At 41.1% G+C, this 24,148-nt stretch overlaps 2 protein-coding genes across 2 annotated transcripts in view; one reads left to right on the top strand and one right to left on the bottom strand.

Annotated features, from left to right (window-relative positions):
* The window catches only part of rsrc2 (arginine/serine-rich coiled-coil 2), a 33,194-nt gene extending 30,963 nt beyond the window's left edge, over positions 1 to 2,231 (bottom strand). Inside the window, exon 1 of the mRNA XM_041202710.1 lies at positions 2,116 to 2,231. Within this exon, the coding sequence (XP_041058644.1) occupies positions 2,116 to 2,121 (6 nt within the window). The 5' untranslated portion in view covers positions 2,122 to 2,231. The remainder of the gene's footprint in view (positions 1 to 2,115) is intronic.
* A 9,796-nt stretch (positions 2,232 to 12,027) lies between these two features.
* kntc1 (kinetochore associated 1) overlaps positions 12,028 to 24,148 on the top strand; it is a 137,336-nt gene continuing 125,215 nt past the window's right edge. Inside the window, exons 1-6 of the mRNA XM_041203049.1 lie at positions 12,028 to 12,148; positions 16,063 to 16,206; positions 16,946 to 17,066; positions 21,593 to 21,708; positions 22,105 to 22,177; positions 23,671 to 23,748. Coding sequence (XP_041058983.1) covers positions 16,075 to 16,206; positions 16,946 to 17,066; positions 21,593 to 21,708; positions 22,105 to 22,177; positions 23,671 to 23,748 — 520 coding nt within the window. The 5' untranslated portion in view covers positions 12,028 to 12,148; positions 16,063 to 16,074. The remainder of the gene's footprint in view (positions 12,149 to 16,062; positions 16,207 to 16,945; positions 17,067 to 21,592; positions 21,709 to 22,104; positions 22,178 to 23,670; positions 23,749 to 24,148) is intronic.

The following is a 24,148-nucleotide window of genomic DNA, read 5'->3' on the forward strand; positions in this document are numbered from 1 at the left end:
ACAAAAAATTGACAGACTGCACCTTTAAATAATTTGCATAACTTTAATAACAAGCTATATCTATAATTAAAAATCTTTGGCGCACAAATGTCCATTTGTCACTTTTAAAATCAAATGCCTTTTTAAACTTCTCATGATATAAAGACTTTCATTCAGCAGAAGTATTGCAGCAACACATTTGGCAGAATTAGTGTGACAGGTTTACATTGGCAGTTTCCATTATAAATGTGGATGCAGAAACTTATGGGATAAATATTAAAATAATAAAAGGTGATGTTATAATTTTAATACAAAAATGGCCTCAAATATTGCTAAAAATAGATACATGTTGCCGAAGTTTTTCATCTTGCACTCATCAGAACAAACGCAAGAATGCCAAATTTCAAACAACCACAACAATTTATACTACAGGAGAAAAGGGTGCTGACATGTTAGCAAGTTAACTTTGACCAGCTGAGGTGTTGTCATGGAGAAAGCAATGGGGAACTATAAGTTCCCAAACTCCCAGGTAATTCAAAAAAGGCACGAGGTGAGGCCTGACCATATTCCTTTTGTTTGCAGAGATAAGGAAAAATGGGAAAACGCTTGACTGAAGCATAAACATCGAATGGACTGATTAGACTGAATGGCCTGTTTCAGTGCCATATATCCTGTGTAAAAAAAACTTTGCAATCTTCCAGTCATTCAGGTGTAAACGTGGAAAGATAATACGAGCTATTTGCCACAAAACTTGTATCATAACAAACTACATTAAATAACCCACTAACGTGGTTCTGGAAAAGATAAATGTATCTGCACCCCTGGATATCTATCTCTAGTTCCAACTTCCCAGGGCTCAAAGCCTGCTATTCAATACAATGTGAGAATGTATTAATAATAATTCCTATACAGCACCATCTCACATTGAACTTTCTTGAATTGGGCTTTGAGAGTAACCGACCCCCCTCCTCCAGTCTGTACTCTTTTTGGGTTCTATGGTTCCAATAATATTATGTTATCCTGATGATGAACCATCTCCCTTTCCAGCATCTCTGCCAGCTTTCTGCAGCTCACTGGCCTTTGAAAAGAACACTGGCATTGGACCCCTCCCCTCTCAATGTGGAGCTACAATCATATCTGGATAACATGTTGGATTTGTTCAAGTTTTTATAAAGCATTTTTTTTGATGCTGATAAACAATTTGTGTAGAGATCTGATCTATTAGAGAATAAGTAATCCATTAATGAGGTTTCTAAATCAACTATCAATCTATATTGATTTAGGTTTGGAAAAAAAAAGCAATTCACGATGTTTATACCAAACTTCATGATTTTAGGAGTTTGCCTCAATTTTTGAGGGATTGTGGGATTGGCACACCTGTAAACCGGAAACATGTTCAGTAAAGAGGTAGTTATTGGAAAATTTAACATAATACCACCAGAAAATTGCTCATCTCAGATATAAAATCAATTACACTAAAATTAAAACTACACTGGCTGTGGATTTAATCAAAGTTGTTCTGATTTCACCTACACGAGACTTAAGTTTGTAAATTGAATACAAACTCAATAATCTAACTTCCTACATCATAGTGTTCTAGATGCTTCTCCACCTAACTCATCACAATATACTCAGCCGAGGTAATCCAAGTGCTGCTTTAGGCCCCAGAAGCTTCCGGCTCCAACAAACCGAATTATTCTTTTTGATGCCAAATAAGTCCATCAACAATATGTATTCATGTACGATATACATAACACACGTTGAGAGACGATAACGAGGACGACGGCCGCGTCCCTCAAAGCATAATTCGCAGAACAAACAGATCTACAATGTGGCCAATCACAAAGCTGCTCAGAACGTAGCAGCCACTAGCTTAACCCCAAAAAATCGGATTTTCTAACATCTTTGAGAAACGAGCAACTGCTACTGCAACGTAATTTGGGAAATGCTTCACGCTGATGTTTTTATTTAAAGAGACGAATGTTCCAGAAAACAATATTTCCAAAATGGCGCCTGCCGCCATTTTCTATTGAAAAGCTTCGCTACCGCACCATCAACTGCGGGCTTCGGGAAAATCCAGATTTAATCGAACAGAAGTTTTTTTTAAAAAAGCGTTATTTATTTGGCAATACTAACCGCCATCTTCCCAAGCGTTTTCGTCAGAGAAATAGCCGTCTGCCACCACCGATGGGGTCAGCAGCCACCGCCTCCCAGCCGACCAAGTGCTCAGTGACGAACGGGCTCCCCGCGCTGGTGCATTGTGCGCACGCACTTACCCGCCTCCACTGGCTTGTCATCCCCAGTCACTCATTTGGATTCAAAAAAAAAATTACCTCTTGTGTGATGTATGGATTTTCAGCCTGTTTAATAATAAATCTCACCCTCAAGGATTTTGGTGACTCTTCTGCAGCTGCAGTCAACATACACAAGAACAATGTCAGACCTAAAACGTTAGCCCTGCTTCTCTGTAGATGCTGCCTGGCCTGCTGATGAGTATCCCAGAATTTTCTGTATTTATTTTTGATTACTAGCATTTGCAGCATTTTGCTTTCATACACCGCAACAACTTGTATTTTTATATTCAGCATTAAACCCATAGAAGTTTCAGTTTTAGGCAGGGGTGTAGTGCCAAATTTTGAGGTGCCGGAGGTCTAAGAAAATGTGATGGCCATATCATTTTTAAATCCACTATTACGTTGTTTTCCTAAATGGTAATCATTTGCATCCCCAAGAGTCAGTGAAGCTCTGCTTTTTAAGTGAAAAATATTAGTGCCAGTAGGTATCATATTTTGAACCATATGGTATTTTGAATCAGTAGTCCTGAGCATAGGTAGAATTTAATTATGCAACAGTTTAATTATTTAATTCAAGTCTCTTAAAAATATGAATTACAGAAAACTACTTACTTCTGACTGGGAGATGGTATATAGAGGGGCCACTGCTTTTCTTGATTTATATGAATAACCTGAACCTGGGTGTACAGGGCACGATTTCAAAATTGCAGATGATGCAAGACTTGAAAGTATTATGAATTGTGAGGAGGATAGTGATAGACTTCAAGAGGATATAGACAGGCTGATGGAATGGGCAGACACATGACAGATGAAATTTAATGTAGAGAAGTGCGAAGATCAGAACAATGAAGAGAGGTAACATAAAATAAAGGGTACAGTTCTAAAGGGAATGCAGAAGCAGAGGGACCCGGGTGTATGTGTATAAATCATTGAAGGTGGCAGGGAAAGTTGGGAAAGCAGTTAATAAATTATACTGAATCCTGGGTTTTATAAATAGGGACACAGAGTACAAATGCAAGTAATTTATGAACCTTCATAAAACACTGGTTCAGCTTCAAGGGGAAGGATGTGAAGGTTTTAGAAAAGGTGCAGAAAAGATTTATGAGAATGGTTCCGGGGATGAGAGACTTCAGTTATGTAGATAGATTGGCGAAGCTGAGGCTGTTCTCCTTGGAGAAGAGAAGATTGAGGAGAGATTTGTTAGAGGTGTTCAAAATTATGAGAGGTCTGGACAGAATAAATGGGGAGAAACTGTTCCCATCAGCAGAAGGTCGAGAACCCTAAGGTAAGTAACAAAAGAACCAGAGGCGGCATGAGGAAAAACTTCTTTATGCAACAAGTAGTTTGGATCTGGAATGCACTGCCTGAGAGTGTAGTGAGACAGATTCAATTGGGGTTTTCAAAAGGGAACTGGATAATTATTTGAAGAGAAAAGATTTTACAGGATCATAGGGAAAAAGCAGAGTGGGACTATCTGAGTTGTTGCAGAGAATCGACACAAAGACAATGTGCTGAATGGCCTCTTTCTGTGCTGCAATCATTCTATGATTCTAGAATAGAATACAAGGAAGAAAGAAGCTGAAGGTTACCCTGATAGTGTGGTCAAGAAGGGTGGGAGGTGGCTTGTGTGGAACATGAACACTAACAGAGGTGAGGTGAGACAAATGGTCTGCTTCTGTGCTATGAATTCCACGTAAGGCTGCCAACAGGGAATACAAACACATCCTCCAGCAGGATACTTATGCTGCTTTAGAGCGTGGTAACCTCGAGCTTCAAAGACCCTGAAATACCTGTTTTTGAGAAAGCTGTGTGAAGGGAGTTGTAAAGTCTATTTTATTTTACGTCAACTTTTTAAAATTCATTCACGGGATGTGGGCTTTGATGGCTGAGCCTGCATTTATTGCCCATCCCTAGTTGCCCTTGAGAAGGTGATGGTGAGCTGCCTTCTTGATCCGCTGCAGTCCATGTGGTGTAGATTACAGTCTCGGTTCAAACATGGACAAAAGAGCTGAACTCCCGAGGTGAGATGAGAGTAAATGCCTTTGCATCAAGATCACAGTTGACCAAGTATAGCATCAAGGAGCCTTAGCAAAACTGGAGTCAATGAGAATCAAGGGGAAACACTCTGCTGGTTGGAGTCACACCTAGTACAAAGGAAGATGGTTGTGGTTGTTGGAAGTCAGTCATCTCAGTGCCAGGACATCATTGCAAGAGTTCCTCAGGGTAGTGCCCTCAGCCCAACCATCTTCAGCTGCTTCATCAGTGACCTTCCTTCCATCATAATTCCTGATTCCCACTGACTGCAGTGTTGCTAGGGCTCCTTGATGTCACACTCAGTCAAATGCAGCCTTGATGTCAAAGGCAGTCACTCTCAGCTCACCTTGGGAGTTCAGCTCTTTTGTCCATGTTTGAACCAAGGCTGTAATGAGGTCAGGGGCTGAGTGGCCCTTATGGAACCTAAATTGTGCATCAGTGAGCAGTCTATTGCTGATCAAGTGCCTCTTGATAGCACTGTTGATGACCCCTTCCATTACTTTACCGATGATTGAGAGTTGACTGATGGAGTGGTAATTGGCCGGGTTGTATTTGTCCTGCTTTTGTGCACAGTACATACCTGGGCAATTTTCGACATAGCCGGGTAGATGCCAGTGTTTTAACTGTACTGGAACAGCTTGGCTAGGGGCGCGGCAAGTTCTGAAGCACAAATCTTCAGTACTATTGCCAGAATATTGTCAGGGCCCATAGCATTTGCAGTATCTCGTGCCTTCAACCATTTCTTGATAACATGTGGAGTGAATTGAATTGGCTGAAGACTGGCATCTTTGATGCCTGGGACCTCTGGAGGAGGCCGAGATGAATCACTCACTCAGCACTTCTGGCTGAAGATTGTAGCAAATGCTTCAGCCTTATCTTTTGCACTGATGTGCTGTGCTCCCCCATCATTGAGGAGGGGGTATTTGTGGAGCCTCCTCCTCCAGTGAGTTGTTTAATTGTCCTCCACCATGCACGACTGGATGTGGCAGGACTGCAGAGCTCAGATCTGATCCATTCATTGTGGGATCGCTTAGCTCTGTCTATCACTTGCTGCTTATGCTGTTTGGCACGCAAGTAGTCGAGTGTTATAGCTTCACCAGGTTGACACCTCAATTTTAGGTATGCCTGGTGCTGCTCCTGGTATGCCCTCCTGCACTCTTCATTGAACCAGGCTTGATCCCCTGGCTTCATGGTAATGGTAGAGTGGGGGATATGTCGGGCCATGAGGTTTCAGATTGTGTTTGAGTAAAATTTTGCTGCCACTGAAGGCCCACAGCGCCTCATGGATGCCCAGCCTTGAGTTGCTAGATCTGTTCAAAATCCATCCCATTTAGTACGGTGGTAATGCCACACAAAACAATGTACGGTATCCTCAATGCGAAGGTGGGTCTTTGTCTCCACAACAATTGTGTGGGTGGTCACTCCTACTGATACTGTCATGGACAGATGCATCTGCAGCAGGCAGGTTGGTGAGGATGAGGCCAAGTATGTTTTTCCTTCATGTTAGTTCCCTCACCACCTGCCACAGGCACAGTCTAGCAGCTCTGACTTTTAGGACTTGGCCAGCTCGGTCATTAGTGGTGTTCCTGAACCATTCTTGGTGATGGACATTGAAGTCCCCACCCAGAGTACATTCTGCACCCTTGCCACCCTCAGTGCTTCCTCCAAGTGATGTTCAACATGATTCATCAGCTGAGGGGAGGGCAGTACGTGGTAATCAGCAAGAGGTTTCCTTCCCATGTTTGACCTGATGCTTTGAGACTTCATGGGGTCTGGAGTCAATTTAGAGGTCTCCCAGAGCAACTCCCTCCCGACTGTAAACCATTGTGCCATCACCTCTGCTGGGTTTGTCCTGCTGGTGGGACAGGACATAGCTAGGGATGGTGATGGTGAAGCCTGGGACATTATCTGTAAGATATAATTCTGTGAGGATAACTATGTCAGGCTATTGCTTGACTGGTCAATGAGACAGCTCTCCCAATTTTGGCACTAGCCCCCAGATGTTAGTAAGGAGGACTTTGCAGGGTCGACAGGGTTGAATTTGCCATTGTTTTTTCCAGTACCTAGGTCGATGCCGGGTGTTCTGTCCGGTTTCATCCTTTTTTGAGACTTTGTGGTGGTTTGGTACAACTGAGTGGCTTCCTCATCCAATTCAGAGGGCATTTAAGAGTCAACCACATTGCTGTGCATCTGGGGTCACATATAGGCCAAAAGGACATTAGTAACGCAGATAGGTTTTTACAACAATTGACTATGCTTTCATGCTCATCATTAAACTTTTAATTCCAGATTTTTATTGAATACAAATTCTACCGTCTGCCGTGGCAGCATTCGAGCCCGGGTCCCCAGACCACTATCCTGGGTCTCAGGATTACTAGTCCAGTGACAATACCACTATGCCATCACCTCCCCAGATAAATTCAGCAGCAGCAGCGTGAGGTCCAGGACCCTGGGCCTGGCCTTCCTCCACCACCTTTTAACTTCCCCAGGCTTCAGATTCACAGGCACACCATGAGCTTTGGACATTCTGATGAACTCTTACTGTCCAGCCTGAACTCATGCTTCAGGAACTCGTGGCCAAACTTGTCCTGTGCCCCACATAATAATGCAGATAGAAATCACTCGACATGGTTCTGCGTCAGCCACCTCTGCGTTACACATCATACAGACGCACATGATTGCGAGAGGATTTCCCTCCCATTCTAATTGTTGCCACTAATGAGCCAAATTCCCCTGCATGTGTTACTTCTGGAAACAAAGCTGCTTCAATATTGGAGGCAGTGAGGATTAAAATCAGCACCAATTTTACAGATTGAAAATCCAGTCATACAATTAACGGAGTGGATTCTACTGAGGTCAGTGGAAAGAAAAATTAAGTGGGGCAAAATAAGAGAGGAGTTGAGAAATGGCTGGCTCCATACCTGCCAATTGCAGCATTTGTAGCTGCTGTATTCTGCTAGGCCAAAAAATTGCTATCCATCAACATATCTTGTGAAGAGCAGAATGGGGGTTTCTGCCATGTATCTGTCAATCAATGCTTGCAGTCAAAATCTTCACCAAACAGAGGCAAAAGCAAAAACTCAAGCTGCTTCACCAAATAGGATTGAAAAAAAATCACATGACAGCAGTACACACTACACACACAAACATACTGCATGTATTTCCTGCGCATAAGAAGTGACCTTGCTTCAAAACTGTAACATTCAGAAATTTGCTATTCAATTATCGGATAATATGTGCTTGCTTTAATGAAAAAAAAACAAATATATAAGGCTTTATTTGGAGAACAGAACGATTTCCATAAATTTGTACCATTTTTATAAAACATCAGACTAAGTCACTGATATTCAAAAAGCTATATACACAGCTAAACAATAAAGATTACTGATCTAAAAGCAAAATACTGCAGATTCTGGAAATCTGAAATAAAAACAGAAAATGCTGGAAAAACTCAGCAGGTCTGACAGCATCTGTGGAGAGAGAAACAGAGTTAATATTTTAAGTCCGTATGACCCTACTTTCGAGCTTATTGATATAAGATTATTGGTATGCTTAGAATCTCAATACTAGTATTATGCAGTGCACTAATTGAAAGTGTATCTATAATAAACAAAAATATAGGTTTATATATGTACCATGTTAAAAAATTTCATGTCTAAATTGTGTTAAAGATTCTGCAATGCCTTTTCTAATATACAATACCAGTTATTTTACATATACAACACAATATACTTTTAAGATGGAAAAACTACCTTTTAATTTGCAATTTACTGAAAGTTAGTAAATTAATGTCCAAATGTCATTTCAATTCAAATAAAGAGAAGTTTGAGTTTTGTAATTTGAATGATGTGGAAAAACATTTCTAACACAATATCTTTTTGTTGTAAAATACTCCCCACACACCGTTTAACAAAAGGCAAAACTAGGGTGCATTCACCCGGTTTCAAATGTAATTTAATTTGCTTTATATTTCTTCTGTTCCAAAACAATGTTGCCAGACGAATGCTACCACCAACTCTGCAACACTTGCTCCAGTAGACTACATCAAACTTCCCCTTTGCTATAAATTATAAATCATCACCAAGGGAATGTTTGATGGGTTCAGTCTTTTCTCTTTTTACTTGTATCCGGCTGCAGACAGACCAGCTTTTTGTTCTGCTGTCAAATCTTTAATTATTGCCACTCTTGGGGATATGATACAGTCACGACTGATTAACTTTGAAAAGTTTTATTTTGAATGCAAATTACATTTCTTAAATAATATTAGCGAGGTCAGTGGAAAGAAAAATCAAGTAGGGTGTATAACAAATGTCCAATCAGCAAAGGAGAGTTTACCATCCAGCAGTGAATATTAAAGCCTTTAAATAGGAGGGGCTCCGGCAGCACTCCACCCCTGATAAGGACTTAAAAACAGAAAGTTGGAAAAACTCAGAAACTCTGGCAGCATGTGTGGAGAATCAGAGTTAACATTTCAAGTCCAATATGACTTCTTCAGATGGAAAACAATTTCTGTTTTTATTTAAGATCTCCAGCATCCGCAATATTTTGCTTTTATACCAGGATAAGGACAATTGCTTCAATTGACGGATTTTGGACAACATTTTTTTTTAAGGGTGGAGACAAGGTTAGAGAAGTTTAGGGACAGAGTTCCAGACCTTGAGTTGAAGCGGGGCTGGAGGTTGTGCCAGTGACGGTGGCAGGACAGCTGCACAGCAGTCAGGAGGCAAAGAAAGTCAAAGGGATAGGATGGGGCGAGGTCTCGGGGGAACTTATTGATTTGAATGATGTTAGTGAGGATGGGTCTTGATGGGTCAACAAAGCATTAATGCAGTACAGGTTATATGCAATATAGATTTGGCCAAGTCGGAGTCTGGAGACCAATTAGGAGAATATTTGACAAGTTGGGACTGGAGGTGACAACAGCATGTATAAGGGTTTCTGCAGTAGCAGAATAATTATTGCAGGACCATTCTGTTCAAATGGTAGAAATGTTTAGTTGAGACTCATTTAAAATAATGCTCTATTAGCATTTCCAATTATAAAAATACTGATCTTATTTGTCACATGCTCACTGGCCTATCAGAGTGCAACTTGGGTTCCTTCCCGGTGACATCTCTGAAGAGTGTAATTATAACTGATTTATCGGGGAAAGTGCAGGCAGTTAATGTATAAGCCATTGTCTGAATCACACCTATGGATATAAAGAAGCACCCAGCATCAATCAGATGGAAATGACACTTAAATTAATCCAGCATTCCTAGGTGTTTAAGTTCCACAGCAATTTTACAAAGGGAAGCTGTCCAGATGTGTCCTACAGCAGCTGCATTGGCAAGAATAGGAGTGGAGACAGTGTGCACATCCTACAGTGTGATGGGCTTTATAGGTTATCACTCAAGCCCATTTTCCTGCAGTTTCCATAATCCGAAAGACTAAAAGATAAGATAATTTGAAGAAATTCCGTAGAGTTTCTTCTTCATCAGGTGCCATGTTTTACAATGTGGTGATCATGGGTCTCCAACTTTCACAGTCCTTAGTAGCTGCTAACTTCTGTGTTCTCAAATCTTCGCCTGTTCTGTTTCTTTCAGTGTATTTCAACCTTTGTTTTCCCTTTGTTCCACTACCCTCAATTTTACCAGTCTCTATCAGATGTTCTATTTTCTCTCTCAAAAACATATGCCCAAATAATTGTAGTTATCTCTTGGAGATCCAAGACCATAAGACATAGGAGCAGAAGTAAGCCATTTGGCCCATCGAGTCTGCTCCGCCATTCAATGAAACCATGGCTTATCTGATAATCTTCAACGCCACTTTCCCCATAGCCCTTGATTCCCTTACTGAATAAAAATCTGTCTATCTCAACCTTGAATTTACTTAATGACCCAGCAGTAAAGAATTCCACAGATTCACTACCCTCAGAAGAAATTCCTCCTCATCTGTCTTAAATGGGCGATCCCTTACTCTGAGATAATGCCCTCTGGTCCTAGACTCTCCCAGAAAGGGAAACAGTCTCTCGGCATCCACCCTGTCAAGCCCCCTAAGAATTGAAAATGTTTCAATAAGGTCGCCTCTCATTCTTCTATACTCCAATGAGCTACAGGCCCAAGCTACTCAACCTCTCCTCATAAGAAAATCCCTTCATGCTTGGGATCAACCTAGTGAACCTTCTCTAGACTGTCTTCAATGCCAGTACATCTTTTCTTAAATAAGGGGACCAAAACTGTTCACAGTATTCTAGGTGTGGTCTAACTAGTGCCTTATATAGTTTTAGCAAGACTTCCCTATTTTTACACTCCATTCCCTTTGAAATAAAGGCCAACATCCTATTTGCCTTCCCTATTATCTGTTGAACTTGTATGCTAGCTCTTTGTATTTCATGCACAATAATCAGAAAAGTCCTTGCATGCCTGCTTTCCTCAAAATCTCGTTGGTTGTTATGTCCGACTAATCTACATCAAATATCACGAAAACCACATCATTGTTGCTTTTATCTTCCATTGTCTGGTTTATATTCCAACTTTTGCATCCCGTAGTAACATTGACCAATTGCACCTGCTTTCCATAGGGATGTTTTTCTTAAGAGTTTACAAACTAAAAATTCCCAAACTCAAGACATTCAAAAATAATTATAGAAGCAATGTAAAGTTCAGTCCAAAGATCAGTAAACAATATCAGTTATTTTTGGCAACAGTGAACTCATGACTCCTACTGAGAAAGCAATCTAAAATACAAATTACTGTGTTCCCATTTTTAAAACTTCCATTTTCTTCCCGTTACACTTTTGGTCATATTTATCACGTGAAAGAATTCGCCCTGTCTTTTAAAACTGCTGCCTGTTTGAGACCTTTCAAGTTACTCTGCAGGTCTCTGGCAGGCAACTTAGTCGGTGTAAAAGATTGGAATTTTTGCTTTCCTGCTGCATAAATTGTCCTGTCACACTGCACTACAGGTTTTGCTTACCAAAAAGTGAAGAGCGACAACCAAAGAATCATGGCAGCTTGGATCCTAACTGAACAAAATCCTTCTGTGCTTGCTGGTATAGCAGCTTTACAGTGGTTTCAGAAATTGGGCTAATAAATTTAACAAAAAAAACATATATGCAAACTAATCTTCTGTATTTTCTCTACAAAGTAGATTGTTTTGTGCTATTCTGTGCTCCTCTCAAATTCCGTTGGACAAGCCTATGCAGGTAGAGCAGTGGGAACTGAACTGAACTGAACTCACAGATAAAAACAAAAAAATTGCGGATGCTGGAAATCCAAAACAAAAACAGAATTACCTGGAAAAACTCAGCAGTTCTGGCAGCATCGGCGAAGAAAGGAGTTGACGTTTAGAGTCCTCATGACCCTTCAACAGAACTTGAGTGAATCCAAGGTTTTTCATCCCTTCCTTGGATTCACCTAATTCTGTTGAAGGGTCATGAGGACTCGAAACGTCAACTCTTTTCTTCTCCGCCGATGCTGCCAGACCTGCTGAGATTGTCCAGGTAATTCTGTTTTGTTTTGAACTGAACTCACCTCATGAAGACAGACAATTGACCCCCACTACAGATCATGTATTCCGTGCGGAGGTGGGCGGAGCTTCTCCCCTTGAAGTTCGGACAGCCAATTGGCCTCGCTACACGCCACGTGGGGAGGTTGCATGCTCCACCCACAGGTCGAGGTGGGCCGAGCTTCTCGCCCCGCCTACGTCTCGGCGCGCGGAATGCTGGGCGCCTGTCGCAATCCCGCCAAATTGAAAAAAACAGTTTGTGCCGAGAAGCCTTGGATTATTTTCTGTAACACCGATCGTTTTGAATGATACTTTAGTTCATTTTTATTTGGCGTCGGCCTCATTTGTTCACGGTAGGGATCATATTAATTGCTGTGTTTGATAAAGCGAATTCTCCCCGATTGGTGGAGGGTGCGGTATTTGGGCCTTTTAGTTAACAGGTTATTGTGAAGAGAAGACAGTATTTACTGTGTAGATAATCCAGTTGAAGCCAAGGCAGATCATATTGCATACTCAGTTCCGAGGAAGAGTGATATTGGACCCGGAACGTTAACCTCTTTCTTTCTCCGCGGATGTTGCCAGACCTGCTGAGTTCTTACAGCACTTTGTGTTTATTTCAGATTATAACAACATATTTTATGTTGGACTAACGTGAATGTTTCGGTACAGATTCTGATTGCCAAATATGGTGTTTATTGCTGGCGAATCACGAACTAACTTGAACCTTCCATTGGCTATTTTAATTCGTGTATATATGACCTTCTCCAGCATCTTTGCTCAGTTGTCCAGCTGGTTGGGTCTTTATTCCTATCTGTCCTGTGTATCTCACCTGCAATGAGTTCTACTCCCACACGTTGACTCTCAACGTGATCTATTCTTGACACTATTTTCTTTCTCATCTAAACGCTGCTCCTTGATGACATTATCCAAAAACACAGTGACCTGGACTTTGCAGTAGTAATGTCAGTGGAACTGTTGGTATTTGTTGTTATTCTTCTGAAACGGAGGACAACTTCTGGAGTCTGGATTTATGCAATTACACGCGGAAATCCAAAAGTTGCTGACTGTTTCTGTGCATCATCCATAGGGTGCGCTATTCAAGAACCCTCAGCCTGCAATCAATTTTAATTCACGAGAACTTGTCGTTTATGCTATCCGTTTCACTATAAAAACTGTTGAAAAAGTTATACCTAGTTGAAAGTGTATCTGGGTTTCTAATATCATATTCAGTTCATAAGGGAAAACCTCCTAACCCTGAAAAACTAGTTTTATATTGATGGAATGTCAACTTCCCCAATATGATAAGTTTTACATTAATCTTTTTTCATGAGCTTGTGTTCAGTTTCTATTTCAATCCCATGTGTGCACACCATTTATTTTTCTCTATAAAATTTGACTAAAAGTGAAAGATAAGTGCATTTTATTTCCTGGTTTGCTGTCTCTGGAAATGCTTCAATGTGATTAGCTGCTTGCTCTGCTTGGTGACAAAACTTGCTGGATGCTTGGAGATCCACTTGGACGATGACAAATTCAAACTAATGTTTCTAAAGGGGAAATCCACCTCAGAGATTGCCAGATTTTTGAGGAAAGCGTGCTTAAATATCAGTGGTGAGTGCAGTTGTGTCATTACAGATCACAAAACCTGAGCCAATATCAAGTTTCACATGCTGACAACATCCAGTTCTGCCTCACTATCGACATTGTTCTTGGCCCCTCCACTGTCTGGTTTATCAGGCTGCTTATCCAATATCCAGTAATGCATGAGTAGAAATTTCCTCCAAATAAATATTAGAAGGGCTAATTATTGGGAAAGTGAAATTAATGTTGCTAAAAGATAGAGGATTCCTCATTTGGCCCAAGTATATCAAAGCTCTTCTGGATGATTATCCCTTTCAGGTAGCCAGTGGGAATGTGGTGAATCATTACTTTTGTTTTTTCCAATAATTTATATAGATTTTTCTTTTCCCACCTATTTCCATTATTTTTAAATCTTTTATGCCGTGCTAGCCTTTCCACCCCACCCCCACTAGAGCTGTACCTTGAGTGCCCTACCATCCATTCTTAATTAGCACATTCGTTTAGATAATATCATCACCTTCAACGCCTCTGTGTTCTTTTGTTCTTTTGTCTGTGACATCTTTTGATTATCTGCTCCTATCACTGCTTGCTTGTCCCTACAACCACACTGCCCCCCCCACTTCTCTCTCTCTCTCCCCCACCTTAAACCAGCTTATTTTTCACCCCTTTCCTAAGATTCACTCAGTTCTGTTGAAGGGTCATAAGGACTCGAAATGTCAACTCTTTTCTTTTCTGCTGATGCTGCCAGACCTGCTGAGTTTTTCCAGGTAATTCTGTTTTTGCCTTCTGTGCTGTAACCATTCTATGATTCCTCCTAAATCACCGATTACTCCAGGATTCAATTGGACCACATAAATAACCTCCAACTTCTTCACCAATTGTCTCCTTAAACCCCCTCTCAGTTCATTCCACATCCCAGCATCATAGATGCAAATCTTCAGCCAATTTGATTCACTCCACATGATATCAAGAAATGGCTGAAAGCACTGGATACTACAACAGCTATGGGCCCTGACAATATTCTGGCAATAGTACTGAAGACTTGTGCTCCAGAATTTGCCACGCTCCTAGCCAAGCTGTTCTGAGGCACAAGCCAGGAGTGTGATGGAATACTCTCTACTTGTCTGGATGAGAGCAGCTCCAACAACCCTCAAGAAACTTTACACCATCCAGAACAAAGCAGTGCACTTGATTGGCACCACATCCACAAACATTCACTTCCTCCACCACTGATGCAGTGTGTACTATCTATAAGATGCACTGTAGGAACTCATCAAGCCCCCTGAGACAGCACCTTCCAAACCCATGACCACTACCATCTCAAAGGACAAGGGCAGCAGATAGATGAGAACACCACCACTTTGAAGTTCCCCTCCATGCTACTCACCATCCTGACTTGGAAATATATCATCGTTCCTTTGCTGTCGCTGGGTCAAAACCCTGGAACCTACTTCCTAATAGCACTGAGTTTAACTACACCACAGGGACTGCAACGGTTCAAGAAGGCAGCTCACCACCACCTTAAGGGAAATTAGAAATGGGCAGTATATGTTGGCCTAGCTAGCGATGAGCACATCCCATGAATGAATTTTTAAAAAAATCACTAACAAGTTCATGGAGGACTTTATTATTCAGGTTGAGACCATTTGTTTAACTGCTTTAACTCCTTTGCTCTTTCCTCTTGCCCAATCACTCAAGGCTCCCCTGCCTTATTGTTGAAGTCACTTTTTTATTTTATCCCTTTTATTCCCTCCCTAAGTTCATCTTTGTCCATGAGGCCCACTCAAGCTCCCGTAATTGCAATTTCACTGAGCAGCCAACTGCCCAATATTCCCTTTCTGTCTCTCATGTTAGCTGACATTGTTAGTGGCTGTTTCTCCTTTGGCACTGACCTTCTTTCAAAACTAGTCATCATCATCCCTCCTCAAGAAAACAAGCCTCAATCCCTCTGACTTTGCAAACTGTCACACTATCTCCAAACTCCCTTTCAAAAGTCTTTGGATATGTTGCGATCTGTTCCTATTTTACCTGCAATTCCTTGTTTGAATCTCTGTAATTGAGTTTCTGTCCCTATCGCAATACTGAAATGGCCCTAATCAAAGTCCTAAATGATATCTGAGACTGACCATAATGCTTTTCCCCTATTTGACCTTTCTGCTACTTTGGATTTTGTTGAGCAGACCATCATTGCTGCTGAAACCCTCAACTTTGCCTTTGTGTCCTATGGACTTAAATATTCCAATATTCTCCTAGCCAGCCAATCATCCTAAATGACCCACAAGTCTCGGTTCATCCAAAATTATCTTGTATATAATATATCCTCTGCATAGTGCATTTGTCCCTATACCTTTTTATGCTCTTTCAGCACACTGCTTAAAACAAACTCTTAATAGCTCCTTCTTTGCTCTGTGTTCATTTTTTTTCTGTTCACGCCTCTGTGAAGTGTCTTGAGATTTTTTTTACATTAAGGGTACTATAAAATGCAAGTTGTTGGATATAGGAAAGGAAGGATACAATTTTTTAATATTACAAAACCAAAGGACAAATATCTCTAGCTCATTTAAGTTTCAATTAGTTCTGTTTGTGAAATTAAATTGAAGATAGCCATTAAAAATCAATTGCTTATCTTGGTCAAATGTTCAAACAAAATAAGTAAAATATAATTGGCTACTTGTATTTTTGATTATAGCAATCATTCAAGATGTGGAACGAGATTGAACTTCTGACAAATGATGATACCGGCAGTGGTCGGCTAAACATTGAGGCCAGAAAAGAGAGTGGTGCAGCCCTTTATCAAGTAGATACTATAGTTAAAATATCCTCTTCAACAACGGTAAGATTTTATTTTTATGAGGGGGTGGTGAGATAACAGCATAACTTCAAAGACAAAGTGAAGCTGTAGTACTTTGAGATGGTTCAAATATTTAGCAAGTGTTTCTTGTGTTCTGAATAATTCTCTAACACAAGATCACCTCAGTTATGATAACATCTTTGTGTCCCCGTTTGCCAGTCAGTTGGTAAATTCCTAGAGGGCGTTTGCCTGAAGGATATCATTTGTTGTATGATCAGTAATCCTTTGGTTAGCTGCATTCTTTCAATTCACACTGAAAATCTCTGGGTGTTTTAATGATTGAGTACACTGGAAATTGAGTAATCTTGTAAACAGAAATCTTGTGAATAATTCAGTTTAAAGATCAGGACAAGTATTTGTATTGATGGGGGAGCTAATCCAATGAGTGCTTCTCAACTTGGGTGCAGACTGATTCCACCGCTGTTAGGGAACTTGCAATTCACTTCCAGCAAATGCTTGTGTTTATAAAGTGCAGTGGGTGCATTTTAAAATTCTAAAATTGCTGCCAGCCCAAAGTTTTTTTTAAATTGTGGGTCAGCGACTTTTTCATTTGCTGGCCTTTGTCAAATGCCTTCACAGCCTAATCTGTCCTGAGAAATGGGAGAAGAAAATTTTTGTATGAAATGCAATACTGCAGTTTCAAGCGTTTTTATTTTTCAAAGAATTTAACTGCTAAGTTTAAAAGCTGTTGTATAGAATTAACATTGCCTTTGCCATTTAGGTAACAGTCTGTCCCAAGCTTCATGCCTTTTGCAGCTCCGATGGCTGTGTGGTTGTTGTGGACCATTCAGTATTGCTTATGGACCAGATTTGTCAATCTGTGCTGATGCAGCTTCAGTTTGGTGAGTACTGTTGGCTAATTTGGTGTTTTGTTTCTCCAGAATGTTCTACCTGGAGTAAGGGAAGCAGATGTTCAGAACTACTACCAGTTCTGAACTGGTAGTATCTGTGAGGGCCAGATTAAGATAGTATAGTAAACTTGCAGTAATAGTTACCTAGATTTCATGGAGTTCCTCAGAAATATAATCAGTTTATACAGCCCTTACTTCTTGGTGCAAAAATAAGAAAAGAACAAACTTGCATTTATATTGAACCTTATTACATCTTCAGAGTCTCAGAGTATCCCAAAGCACTTTACTTACCATTAATTATTTTTGAAATGTAATTGTTGTTGCTCAATGCAGAGGTTAACTCTCCTTGTTCTGGCCAAATCTTGAGATATGTGGTTTCCCTTCCAACCAGGGAATCAGTGTGTAATTGATATCAGCTTTTATTATCAGGTCAGTTTTGTCTGTTGTAATTTGACTCTGCACTGTTTTCCCATCTGGAGTCCTGCTTATTGGCTTTAAAGCTAGCTTATGTCTGAGATGAATAGAATGCTACAGGCTGTGTTTCAGTTAAAATAATTGGCCTGCAAAGATGTTGTTATTTTAAAATAAAAAGTAAGACCTTTACTATTGAGGAATGGTATGGGAAAGGGCTTGAAGCATTTCCTGGTGACTGCGGAAGTAAGAAACAATACAATTCATCTAGACTTAGCATTCATCATTGTAGTTGCTTAACTTGGGACGGTGAGAGACTGGACAAAATAAGAGGCATTGCTTCATGTCCTAGAAAAGTGCGTTGCCAGTGATCAATTAACAGCTCAATACATTATAGTGTTTAGTTTTAATCTCAATACCTGTGAAGGGCAAGAAGCCATGCCAGATTATCAGGAAATTTGTGAAACATGCTTGAAACACTGCTGAGCTGTTTGGAGGCAATTACATTGTGTTAGATATACTTAAAGAATATTGTTTGAGTTCAGAGCATGTAAAGCAGCTGAGATGCAACATATGTCCCTATTTTCAAACACCAAGTTATAATGTATAATACCAGCTACATAAACAGTTATGCATATAACTGTTCCTTTGGTGCAAAACTATTTCCTCAAGGCTCCTGAGCATAGAGTTATATTCAGGGGCAGCTGTACTGTACTTTTTCTGGTTCCAAACTTCCTCCTCTTGTTTCCTGAAGGCTGTGACAGACGCTAGGGTACAGATCCACAGTGGGGTAATTTGTTCGGGCCTCTGTTCGAGGAAGAAGCTAAGGGCCCTCAGACCATTCTGGTGGGGGATGGAGGTGTAAAGGGATTGGACGTTCATGGTGAAGAGGAAGCGGTTGGGGCCAGGGAACTGGAAATTGTTGATGTGACGTAAGGTGTCAGAGGAATCACAGATGTAGGTGGGAAGGGACTGGACAAGGGGAGAGAGAAGGGAGTCAAGATAACGAGAAATGAGTTCTGTGGGGCAGGAGCAAGCTGAGACGATCGGTCTACCGGGGCAGTTCTGTTTGTGGATTTTGGGTAGGAGATAGAAGCGGGCCGTCCGAGGTTGGGCGACTATCAGGTTGGAAGCTGTGGGAGGAAGATCTCCAGAGGAGATGAGGTCAGTGACAGTCCTGGAAACAATGGCTTGAGGTTCAGTGGTGGGGTCATGGTCCAGGGAGAGGTAGGAGGAAGTGTCTGCGAGTTGACGCTCAGCCTCCACGAGGTAGAGGTCAGTGCGCCAGACAACAACAGCACCACCCTTGTCAGCGGGTTTGATGACAATGTTGGGGTTGGACCTGAGAGAACGGAGTGCAGTAAGTTCAGAGAGAGACAGATTAGAATGGGTGAGAGGAGCAGAGAAATTGAGACGACTAATGTCATGCCGACAGTTCTCAATGAAAAGATCAAGAGAAGGTAAGAATCCAGAGGGAGGGGTCCAGGTTTGAGGGAGAATATTGGACGTGGGTAAAATGATCCATTGAACAGGGAGAGGACTCCTGCCCAAAGAAGTGAGCATGGAAACATAGACGGTGGAAGAAGAGTTCAGCATTGTGCCGAGCCCAAAATTCATTGAGAGGAGGGCGTAAGGGTATGAAACTAAGTCCTTTGCTGATGACTGAATGTTCAGTGTCGGAGAGGGGAAGGTCAGGGGGTATAGTGAATACACGGCCGTGGCTGGGATTGGAAGATGGGGTGGGGACGGAGGGACAGGCGGGGGTGGAGGGTCCTAAATGGGTTTTGGTGTCGATGAGCTGTTGGAGCTTGCGTTCCTTAGCACTTGAGAGAAAGAGAAAAAGTTTCTTGTTGAGGTGTTGGATGAGATGAAGAAAAGGTGTGGCTATGGGTACCCGCATGGGCCCCAGCTATGCCTGTCTCTTTATGGGGTATGTGGAACATTCCTTGTTCCAGTCCTACTCCGGCCCCCTCCCACAACTCTTTCTCCGGTACATCAATGATTACTTCGGTGCTGCTTCATGCTCTCGTCGGGATTTGGAAAAATTTATTAATTTTGCTTCTAATCTCCACCCCTCCATCATTTTCACACGGTCCATCTGACACTTCCCTTCCCTTCCTTGACCTCTCTGTCTCAATTTTTGGTGATAGACTGTCCACCAATATCCATTACAAGTCTACCGACTCCCACAGCTACCTCGACTACAGCTCCTCACACCCCGCTTCCTGTAAGGACTCCATCCCATTCTCTCAGTTCCTTTGCCTCCGTCACATCTGTTCTGATGATGCTACCTTCAAAAACAGTTCCTCTGACATGTCTTCCTTCTTCCTTAACCGAGGTTTTCCACCCACGGTCATTGACAGGGCCCTCAACCGTGTCCAGCCCATCTCCCGCGCATCTGCCCTCACGCCTTCTCCTCCCTCCCAGAAACATGACAGGGTCCCCCTTGTCCTCACTTATCACTCCACCAGCCTCCGCATTCAAAGGATCATCCTCCGCCATTTCTGCCAACTCCAGCATGATGCCACCACCAAACACATCTTCCCCTCACCCCACCGGTGGCATTCCGTAGGGATCGTTCCCTCTGGGACACCCTGGTCCACTCCCCCATCACCCCCTACTCCTCAACCTCTACCTATGGCACCTCCCCATGCCCACGCAAAAGATTCAACACCTGCCCCTTCACTTCCTCTCTCCTCACCGTCCAAGGGCCCAAACACTCCTTTCAAGTGAAGCAGCATTTCACTTGCATTTCCTCCAACTTAGTCTACTGCATTCGTTGCTCCCAATGCGGTCTCCTCTACATTGGAGAGACCAAACGTAAACTGGGCGATTGCTTTGCAGAACACCTGCGGTCTGTCTGCAAGAAAGACCCAAACCTCCCTGTCGCTTGCCATTTTAACACTCCACCCTGCTCTCTTGCCCACATGTCTGTCCTTGGCTTGCTGCATTGTTCCAGTGAAGCCCAATGCAAACTGGAGGAACAGCACCTCATCTTCCGACTAGGCACTTTACAGCCTTCCGGACTGAATATTGAATTCAACAACTTTAGATCTTGAACTCCCTCCTCCATCCCCACCCCCTTTCTGTTTCTTCCCCCTTCCTTTTGTTTTTTCCAATAATTTATATAGATTTTTCTTTTCCCACCTATTTCCATTATTTTTAAATCTTGTATGCCCTGCTAGTCTTTCCACCCAACCCCAACTAGAGCTGTACCTTGGATGCCCTGCCATCTATTCTTAATTAGCACATTTGTTTAGATAATATCACCACCTTCAACACCTCTTTGTTCCTTTGTCTGTGACATCTTTTGATTATCTGCTCCTACCACTGCTTGCTTGTCCCTAAACCACACCACACCATCACCCCCCCCAACCTTAAACCAGCTTATATTTCACCCCTCTCCTAATATTCACTCAGTTCTGTTGAAGGGTCATGAGGACTCGAAACGTCAACTCTTTTCTTCTCCGCCGATGCTGCCAGACCTGCTGAGTTTTTCCAGGTAATTCTGTTTTTGTTACAGATCCACAGTGTTGGTTGCCCCTGTTATTCCATCCAAAACGGCTATCCTTTATGTGTGAAACTATATGATGAGCTATAGCTTAAGATAATTTGAAATAACCTAGTTTGTTAGGATGATATAAGGAATTACACTGTTTAAAATATCTTCAATCTGGGTCACTTTTAGATGATGAGTTGCATAATACCTCACGCTATGGGTGATCATTGGCAGCCTTAAAAATACTGTGACAACAATAACTTGTATTTAGATAGCACTTTACATCATTAAAAACTCCCAAAGTGCTCCACAGACGTGTTATAGAGCAAAATTTGATACTGAGTCCCACAAGGCAGATGACTAAATGCTTGCTCAATGAGGTAGGTTTTTAAGAGCACCTTAAAGGAGAAAAGAAAGATAGCGAGGTTTAGGGTGGGAATTCTCGAGTTTAACAAAGGCAGAAAGCATTGTAGCTTTCTGAAGAACCATTTCTTTTGCCCTGTCATAGGATCATATGGGGTTATATCCTGAACGCCGCCTACCCATTATTCTGTTGGCTGTCTAAATAACTGTTCAATATATTTGATTCCTAATTCAACTATTTTAGACACTGATGTGGATGTGGTGGCACTCTGTCAGGAAGGACAATTTCTGATGGTTGGAGAAAGAAATGGAAATCTTCATCTTTTGCATGTAAAGTCCAGACAGACACTCTTAACTAATGTAAGTGGAGATTTGCTTATGTAGTTGTAAATAATTTTCTTGACCAAGTATCCCAGCACTGAAGCATTTTTACAAGGAGGTTGATGGTTTGAAGCTTTTGAGATTCTTGAGATTGCAGAATAACTTGACTGTTTTATTTGTGTTTAACACTATATTTGATCTGCCAACTTTAGTGTTATGGCTTCCTATGAATAAATGTTTGCTAATTATTTTTGGAAGCAAGATATGAAAAATTCCATATATTAAGCAATAATAGTGTAATTGCCAATGTTGATATTGCTATAATTATATTTAATTTATTTACAATATTTAGATGTTTGTGCTAAAGTGTATTATATACAACCTTAAATTCCCCAAATAACAATATTCGTTTACACCTTTTGTCTTCTTTGGAAGTCACTGATGAAGAACTCTTCAGAAGGGAAGGCCTACCTAAGTCTTACTTTGGAGAAGGAAGCCCCTCATTCAGGTACAGTTTTATTTTCATTGATAAGCTATTGCTATTGGCCAGAAGTAAGCTCATGAAAGGCAGTGTACTGTTAGTTGTTTTTAAGTTGAAATGTTAAAGAGCAAGTGTTGCAATTAATGTGACAGCTGATTATTTCTGTTAATTCCAAGTCTAACCAGGCTTTTACTGTATATTCATTGAATTTTGAGAAGGTTAACTAGTTTTAAAGTAATGCAGACCATTACTTGGGTTTTTTAATTGATTTAACACAAACCCTATTTCTGGTTTTGGTCACGCTGTTGCATGTATCTGCTAGAGGTCAGCCAGATTGCCTTTCCAGCGTGAATGAGGGACAATTGAAAGGCAAAACACCCCAGGATGATCAGTTTGCACTAATATGGACTCAACGGTGACTCTGCTTCACTCTCCAAGGATGCTGCCAGACCTGAGTTTTTCCACCATCTTCTGTTTTTATTTCAAATCTCCAGCAGCTGCAGCGTTTTGTGTTTATTTTAGTTCTTACTTAGTATTTATCACTCTCCCACAAAATTTGCCTTGTTCATCTCTTAGCTTTACCCCCCATGTTGGCTGTTCTCTTACCACTTGCGTACCTATTAAAAACTCTTGCTTTTTTTCAGTAGGTGTAACCTTGTCCAATACAAATGATTCCTTCATTAATGATAATCTTCCAGGACATAATATTTAAAATTTGTTTGATGACAGATGAGAAATATTGCCAGATAATTCAATGCATCAGGAGCATCAAATCCAGAGCAGTGACACAATTCCCTGTTTTAATTAGATGTACTAAGTCTCCAAATGACAAGTCATGCTTTTCTCAAAATAAAATTGTCACTAAAAATTAAGTAATTGCTTTTTCTATGGTTTAAAAAAATTTGCAAGTACTGTCAATTTTGGATTGTTGGGCATTCCTGATTCTCATTGCTCTATTATTGGTGACCATGCCTTCAGCTGATTAATCCCTAGGCTATGGAATTCCCTCCCTAAACCTCACCACCTCTCTTCCACGATAGTTTCCTTTCAGAAACTCCTGAAGACCTACTTCTTTGATTAAGCTTTTGGCCACTAACCCTAATAATTCCTTAATATAGCTCAGTGTCAAATCTTCATCTGATAAGTGCTCCTGTGAAGTGCCTTAAGAAACATTGTAAAGGCGCTATATAATTTTAAGTTATTGTAGTTGTATATATGTTAATTTCAAATGAAGACTTTTTAAAATTCTGCTTTATGAGCAATTTATATCAACCTTCTCTTTTCTCTTTTTACTTTCCCTTGTCTTAGTACTTCATTTTCACAGGCTTTGGAGATTAGAAAAATGCCATCAGTTTCTTTCTTAGTTGTCTTTCTTACCCCTTTAACCTTGCTTCAGTCTTGCAACTGTAACAGACAACTATCTTCTTGGAGAAATTGAATCACGAATGTCTGTTCAAGCTGATGATTCTCATTCTATACAGTGACGTTTCAATCCTGCAAACCTTTCATTTTTCCGTTAGGTACCTACTATATGGTCCTGCTAACTAGCAATGGTTTCTTCTGGATTTCATGCCTGCAGCTTGCTAGACTTCAACAAGGTAAAAAACTTACATTTAAATAGGATTTATATTAAGACTGTAATGCATTTTGGAAAGGAACAGAAAAATGGGGTGAGAGTGAGGAGAGGTGCAAAAGTTTTGCGAAGCAATTCCAGCAGAGTTGACTGTAGATTCTGCCATTAATGGTGGTGCAAAGGTGGTGGGGGAATGCGTATAAGGTAAAAATTGGAGGATGAAAGGAAGTAACAAGAACAGCTTATATTTATATACTACCTTTTAACTTAATGAAGCATCCAAATTTGCTTCATAGGGATATTACAGTTCAAAGTATGACATCAAGCCACATAAGACTTATTAGGTCAGTTGACCAAAAGTTTGGTCAAAGAGATAGGTTTGAAGGCATATCGTAGAGGCAGAGGGGTTGTAAGAAGGGTATTCC

This window comes from Carcharodon carcharias, chromosome 13 (assembly GCF_017639515.1).
Source record: "Carcharodon carcharias isolate sCarCar2 chromosome 13, sCarCar2.pri, whole genome shotgun sequence".
NCBI classification, from domain to species: domain Eukaryota; kingdom Metazoa; phylum Chordata; class Chondrichthyes; order Lamniformes; family Lamnidae; genus Carcharodon; species Carcharodon carcharias.